Genomic DNA, 8,017 nt, shown 5'->3' with positions numbered 1-8,017 from the left:
AGTAATACTACCATCAGATTATAATTAAATTACTTCATAATAACTGTGATTGGAAAAAAGGCATTATCACATCAACTACAGACCATAAGGAAAGATATTTCATTTGTGAGTTTAAGTGGAAAAAATTCTCAGTTCATAAAACATTCATGAAATTTTCGCCTGACCAATCAGTGCTTAGTAATTCTCAATAAGAGTAAACCTTGAAAGTAATCTCAAAGTTAACTTTGCATAAAAATGCTTCAGGTATCCAAATCCTGTTAAGTATTACTCATGCGCAAACAAGACACCATAGCATATCTCAGAATTCATAGTAAGAAAAAAAGAATTTCGCTCTTCAACCAATAAGTTTTAACAAAGAAAAATGCCCAAAAAATCACCTGAGGATGAATTTAAGGCGGAACCATTCATCTGCCCAACCTGGAAGGGCAGTTTGCAAAAGACAGGTAAACTCAGAAAAAATTTCAGGATTCATAATGGAGAAAAACCTTTCAGCTGTCCAAGCTGTGAGAAGAAGTTCTCACATGAAAACAGCCTGCAATATCATCTCAGAATTCATCCTGGAGAAAAATCTTTCAGTTGTCCAAAATGTCAGATGAAGTTCTCACAGTCAGCGTACCTCAGACGCCATGTCAGAATTCATACTGGAAAAAAGCCTTTTAGATGTCCAACCTGTGAGAAAAAGTTCTCAAGTAAAAACGGCTTACAACTTCATCTCAGAATTCACACTGGAGAAAAACCTTTCACGTGTCCAACATGTCAGAAGAAGTTCTCCCAGTCATCGAGCCTCAGAGGCCATGTCAGAATTCATACTGGAGAAAAGCCTTTCAGTTGTCCAAACTGTGAGAAAAAGTTCTCATGTAAATGGATCTTGAAATGTCACCTCAGAATTCATACCGGAGAAAAACCTTTCACATGTCCAACATGTCAGAAGGAGTTCTCCCAGTCAGCGACCCTCAGAGGCCATATCAGAATTCATACTGGAGAAAAGCCTTTCAGCTGTGTAATCTGCGACAAGAAGTTCTCAAGTAAACCCGGTCTGCAATATCATCTCAGAAACCATACTGGAGAAAAACCTTTCAGCTGTCCAACATGTCAGAAGAAGTTCTCAGATAAAAGCAGCTTGCAACTTCATTTCACAATTCATAGTGGAGAAAAACCTTTCAACTGTCCAACCTGTGAAAAGCAGTTCTCAAGGAGTCGATACCTCCAAAACCATCTCAAAGTTCATTCAGGAGAAAAGCGTTTCCGCTGTCCAACCTGTGGGAAGAAGTTCTCAAGGAGAGAACACCTCAAAACCCATCTAAGAGTTCATACTGGAGATAAACCTTTCAGCTGTCCAACCTGTGAGAAGAAGTTCTCACAGAGAGGAAACCTCAAAACACACCTCAGAATTCATACTGGAGAAAAAGCGTTCAGCTGTCCGACCTGTGAGAAGAAATTTTCACGGAGAGAAAACCTCACGCGACACCTCATTATTCATAATGGAGAAAAGGATTTCAGCAGTCCAACCTGTCAGAAGAAGTTCTCAAGGAGAGAACTGAAAACCCATTGCAGAGTTCATACTGGAGAAAAACATTTCAACTGTCCAACTTGTGGGAAGAGGTTCCTATACAGATCAACCCTAAAAACGCACCTCAGATTTCATGGTACAGAAAAAGCTTTCATCTGTAATGTCTGTGAGAAAAAGTTGTCAACGAGAGTAGGCTTCGAAACCCATCTGAGAATTCATACTGGAGAAAGACCTTTTTGTTGCCCAACCTGTGAGAAGAAGTTCTCAAGGAGAGAACACCTCCAAGCCCATCTCAGAGTTCATACTGGAGAAAAGCCTTTCAGCTGTCCAACCTGTCGGCAGAAGTTCTCGCTGAAAATTGACCTCCAACGCCACCTTAGAATTCATACAGGAGAAAAACCTTTCAGCTGTCCAACCTGTGGGAAAAAGTTCTCAACGAGAGTACACCTCCAAATCCATCTGAGAGTTCATACTGGAGAAAAACCGTTTAGTTGCCCAACCTGTGAGAAGAAGTTCTCACAGAGTGGAAACCTTGCAAGGCATCTCAGAATTCACAGTGGAATAAAACCTTCCAACCAGTGCGATGAAATTCTCACAGAGAGGACCTCTTGCAGCACACCTCAGTATTCATTGTAGACAAAATGTTTCAGCTCCACAATCTGTAAGTATTTCTCAAAGAGAGGAATCCTCACAACACACCACGGAAGGCATAGTCGAGTTAAGCCTTTCTACTGTGAGAAGCAATTCTGACTGAGAGAGAGAGAGAGAGAGAGAGAGAGAGAGAGAGAGAGAGAGAGAGAGAGAGAGAGAGAGAGAGAGAGAGAGAGAGAGAGAGAGCGCCTCCGAACCCATTTCAGAGTTAAGGCTTCAGAAAACTCTTTCAGCTGTCCAGCATATGAAACACATTGAGGACACCTTATAACATAGCTTGTAAATCATAGTGGAGTAAATCTTTCTGTTCTCCTATCTGTGAGAAGTTCGCAAGGACAGAAACCCTGAAAAGACACCTAATGATTCTTAATGAATAAACACATTTCTGCTGTCCCTCCTGTGAGAATTTCTCACAGACAGTAATGCAAAGACCAACTCATATACTGGAGAACAGCCTTTCATCTGCATAAACTTTGAGTTCTCACAGACACGATACCTTAAAATCCATCTCCCAATTCATATTGAAAAATTATTTCAGCTGTACGACCTGTGGGAAAACCTTTTTTCTGAATAGGTCTACTCCAAAACCATCTCATAATTTATAGCGCAAAAAAACAAGTTCAGCTGACAAACCTGTAATACGTCCTCATGGACACAAAGCCTCAAAGCCTACTCAGAATTCCTATTGAAGAAAGTTGTTTCCGCTGTCTAACAAGTGAGAACTACTCATTGATTAAAATCCTCGAATACATTTTGAGGGGTTATAATGGGAAAAAAGAAAGTCTTTCATTTGTCTAATCTGCGTAAAAAATTCTCAAAGAAAGGCACTTCAAAAATAATCTGAGAATACTTAATTATGAGAAATATCTTAGATATTTAACTTGTCCTAGTATGTTTTCTCAAAAAAAAAAAAAAGTCTGATAAGTCATTTCCAAGTTCATTCTGAGCAAAAGTTTCCAATCCATGAGAAGATGATTTCAGATTGAGCAAAACTCAATTACCATCAGTGTTTGAGAAAACTCAAAAACCAGTAGCCTTTTAGCTATTGATTTTCGAGTCACACGCGTTAACACGATTAAACAAAGAAATGAAGGTGACGTCATTGTACATATCGATAATAAAATTTCAAACGTGAAGCGTTCATTAAAAGAACCAATTTCTGTAGCAATTCTTAATTATGGGATCCCGCATTTCTGAAACTTGTGAAAAAATTGCATGATAAATAAAACTAACAACCCATGTGTGGATTCATAATGAGAAAATCCCTTTTTATCTGTCCAATTTTTCTTAAAATGTTTTGAAGAAATGAACTTGTCGTAAGAGATCTTTGAGTTTATACTGGAGAATTCCATTCATCGTTATGTCCAGTGGAGAGTGCTGAGAAATATATCTCAAACGACAGCAGTGGGCTTACAAGAGAGAAATCGTTCACTTGGTATTAATTGCAAAGAAGAACAGAAAGGACACTCATAAAAACAGCACAATATGCGTTCAAAGGAGAAACATTTTAGCTGTTGGATCAGGTAAGAATTCCTTAGAAAAAAAGAACACTTTAGATTTTCTACCAGTCGAAATTGTATGATTAAAATTGTTATGCGGGTAACATCTGAATCTCAGTGCTTAGTAATTCAATGGCAATGAAATCCTGTGGGAAAATGAATGTATGAACCAGAGCTGTGATGCTCAATACCTTCTACGTTGATATCAATCTTGATAAAAGAAGTTTCCTCAATATGATATTCTCCAAAAATTAAAACGAAAACAATTAAAAATCGAAAATCTTACCTTACAGTAAGAAATCATTAAAAATTAAATGAACACAATTAAAAATCAATTTAACGCAATTAAGAATTAAGAAAAAAATTAATTTAAGGAGAAAATTGTAAAGCAATTTTCCTTCCTGAAGTTAACGTTTTTCGACCGTATGTTGCGATCACAGGACTGAAAAATTACCGAATAGCGGTGAGATGGAACTTAAATAGGATTGATTTGTCTTCGCGCATGCGCGTAAAAGACCACGAATCGAAGATGAGATTTGGTCGCCGAACATTAACAGAATTTTTGTGTAATTTAATTTCGACGCTTTCTGCAATTAATAGTCGCGTGTAGTTACGTTGAACACTACGTATTTTGGCCTCGTTAAAAGAAAAAGTTTTTTGTTAACGGCGTGAAAGGCTAATTCTGATAGTGCTGAACGAGAAATGAACACAGTGTTTGTACTACTCTAAAAGATCCACAAATAATCCCTATTTAAGTTCCATTCTCCCCACCCCTGTTCTGCAATTTCATCCCAGTGATCACTACACACGGTTGAAAAGCCTTGTCAGCTTCAAGCAGGAATATCGTTTTGCAATTTTTTCGTTAAATTAATTTTTTCCTTAATTTTTTTAATTGTGTTCATTTGATTTTTAATTATTTTTTATAGTAACGTAAGATTTTAGATTTGTTAACGCTTTTCGTTTAAATTCCTGGAGAGTAGAAAATGAAAGTGTTCTACCTATTATATTGAGGTTGAGTTACTGTTTTCTATAAATATGTAGTGGCGGCAAAAAAAAAAAAAAAAAAAAAATACATCACTGAGCGCGATATACATAATTCAGCGATCACTGAATTATGACCACCTACTTAGTACTTCGTAGGTCCTCCTTTTGCTCTCAGTACAGCAGCTATCAGACGTGGCACTGTTTCAACAAGATGTCGGAAGCGTTGGTGAGGTAGGGCCAACCAAGCTGTGTGTAATGCGGTCAGTAATGCACATATGGATGTGATTGGTGCATCCAGACGCCTGATATGCCTTTCCATAGTGTTTCACAAGTGCTCTATGGGATTGATATCGTTGGGATTCGGTGGCCAATAGATATGCTGGAAGTGACAACTGTGCTTATCAAACAATCCCTGCACAACAATGCCTGATGGCTTGGTGCACTGTCACCCTGGAACACACCATCGCCATTTGATAAAAAGTGACATAGCTGGGTGTACCTGGTTGTCCCACATGCAACAGGGGTCCGAGTTCTTGCCAGTGACACATACAGACGCCTCCATTGGTCGGCACTTTTGATACCATACATGATGGAAGAAGGCCTCATGTTGTTCACGTCAAATCCGTATACGACCATCCATGCTGTGGAGTAAATGACGTGACTCATGATGGAAGAAGGCCTCATGCTGTAGAGTAAATGACGTGACTCATGATGGAAGAAGGCCTCACCCGACCAGCACACCTTCTTCAGTCTTCTGACGTCTGACGTCCAACTTGCATGCTCTTTGCACAAGGAGAGTCTTTTCCGCCAATGAACTTTGGTGAGGAGAGGATTCCGTAGGGAGAGGGGTCGTCTGCTGCTATAGCCCATTCGCGCGAGCGTGTAGTGCATGGTCATTCCAGATATTGTTCTGATTTGGCCGTGTCCTATTGGATAGTCAACTTTTGAACAGTGCTGCATTTGTTCGCCTGTACGAGACGTAGGAACCGGCGCTCACCTCTAACATCAAACTTTAGCTGACTTTTTCAGATTTGCCGTCGGGTCGTTGTTTGACCATTTTGACACCATTTCTGGTACACTTTAACTACGGCGGCTCTCGAACACACCACCAGTTCAGATTTTTTGGAAATCGAGGCACCAGCTCCTCAAGCACCCACAATCTGTCCTTTAGCGGTAAAAGGAAAGACTTATCGGAAAGTCCGATAAGTCTTTCCTTTTACCCTCGGAATTTTACTGCCTCCGGAACCACTGGCACCTTACTTATGCTACGTAGAGGGACTAACTCTTTACTCTCGTATCTGACGTGGTCAAAGGGTCATATTCAGTTTTCATAGGAGTGGTAATAATTCAGTGATCACTCGGTGTATATCTCTGTGAACCAAATCCAATAAAAAGTCTCCAACTGATATACCTTTTGCCACAAATAACTTCCCAAAGGGTAAAACGCGCAATTAATGGAAATAAGAGAAATCATGCCAATGGCAATCATGACAACCAAATGTACATTTTATTGCGTTTGTTTGTTTGTTATTTGGTTTTTAGGAGCATCAGCAACTAAGGCCATATTGCTCCGGTCATTCCCTGACCTTTCCACATTTTGGTGGTGACGGGCTCGAACCCCGGTCTAATCAAGAAGCGTGTGCTACGCACTGCTGCTCCTTCCCACCTGGCTACGGAGGCGCACACATTTTATTGCATTTACGTGTACAAACTGAAATGACTAGTTAGTGTATAGTACTTTGTACTGTAAATTAGCAACATGAGTCCTCATTATTCTGTTGTTGTTGTTCTTCGAACTGCAATTAGAGCCTTGTAACGATCTGGGTTAGGGTTAATCAATTGGTGGATATACAGTTACTCAATTTCCTTGTACCACCCCCTTACAATGCCCTCCTGCGGCTGAATCTTACTTGGTGGCTTCTTCTGAGCAATTTTATTCGACAGTAAGTACAAGTAATTTTCAATAGGGTTCAAATCTAAACTGGTGCCGGTGCAGTCCAACACTGTAATGCCAGCATTTCTGAGGTATGACTGCACCTTAAGGGAGAAAAATTAGGGAAAACATTGGTATAGGTATGTTTTTAGCCTTGTGAGACAAGAAGACAAACTCGTCATTAAATCTAAATTGCTTAAAACTTGCTAATTTTCCTGTGTGGCAAGGTGCTGGGTCCTGTTTTGGACGTTTGTGGTGATACCTAACAACGGGTTTCAGGCAATCTTCTTAGGTTAGAGTGTAGGTTTCTGCAGTCACCGGTACGTTTATAAACTTAATTCTCCACTCCTCTTTGTTTGTTATGCAGCCCCGGACCATATGCCCGATAGATAACTTTACAGTTGTTGTTATGCATTCAAGATTGTGCGCCTGCGATTTTCGTCTTCTGATATATCGCTTTCCATCCCAGCCATGCATGTTGAATTTCGATTCGTAATAAAGATGGTGTCGCATTGCTTTTTTGTCCATGAAACATGCGTTTTAGCCAAAGCAAGTCGCTTCTTCCTTATTTGTTGGGTCAACTTCCTCTTGAGCCGATTGACATACAGACCACATTCCGAAAGCTGTGTTTGGATAGTTTGTGCACTTGTTTCAAAACCAGAGGCTATCTGAAATTAGAGTTTTAGATCAAGAGTACTAACATGGCGATTACGAAGTTTCATCGATCGTGGGAAAGCTATTCTCTCTCTCTCTTACGGCTTGATCCAAGTCTTCTCTTCACATCACCGGTTTTACTCGTTAATTTCAGCACACGGAATACTGTTGACTGGTGGCAGCCTTATCAGCGATAGCACGCATAGAAAACTCTTCCTGGGACAGAGTAACAGCTACACTTTTTTCCTTTGTGTCAACTGAACATATGGAGCAATGCTTACACCTCCACAAAACTTAATACTAATGAGCGTTTATGGCCTCACAACGTCGTAAACATAGAAACGACTTTGCAATTATTGTCTGATGCAATAGAAAGGTTCTCTGATGCAATACCTTTGCGACAAGCAAAATGACTAATCAAACAATACCTTATACGTTTCGGTATAACTGTTACTTTTTTTAAGATCATGCAATTTTTATTGTCCGCCACTTTAAACTGCAATGAACTAAAATCTCACCATATTTGTGGTAAATTTCTGTTTTAAAATAGCATTCCTTTACACATAAATTTTAGTAATTTCTTCCGTTGAATAAAATTGCTTATTTTTTTTTTTCTTGGAAATGGAATCAAATTGATTCTCTTTCAAAAAAAGCAGAATTTCTTGTTCGCAATCATTTATTTGAATTATAAGTCTCCCGTAACAAATCGTTCAATAAATTACCGACAGGATCCCATATGCCCGCGTTGTTACTCTTCTATAACACCTGAAAAAGTGGACTGTCTGC

General features: G+C 39.4%; 1 protein-coding gene across 1 annotated transcript; it reads left to right on the top strand.

The window, feature by feature from the left end:
• The first annotated feature begins 361 nt into the window (after positions 1-361).
• LOC150079725 (uncharacterized) lies at positions 362-2,146 on the top strand. Its single transcript, XM_090383192.1, has 3 exons — positions 362-942; positions 1,027-1,410; positions 1,741-2,146. Exons 1-3 carry the CDS (start codon positions 362-364, stop codon positions 2,144-2,146), a joined length of 1,371 nt encoding a protein of 456 aa, XP_090239318.1.
• The last annotated feature ends 5,871 nt before the right edge of the window (positions 2,147-8,017 follow it).

This window comes from Mastigoproctus giganteus, chromosome 10 (assembly GCF_048544385.1).
Source record: "Mastigoproctus giganteus isolate SK-2022 chromosome 10, ASM4854438v1, whole genome shotgun sequence".
Classification (NCBI taxonomy): Eukaryota; Metazoa; Arthropoda; class Arachnida; order Uropygi; family Thelyphonidae; genus Mastigoproctus; species Mastigoproctus giganteus.
This window is presented reverse-complemented; position numbering and strand designations above follow the sequence as displayed.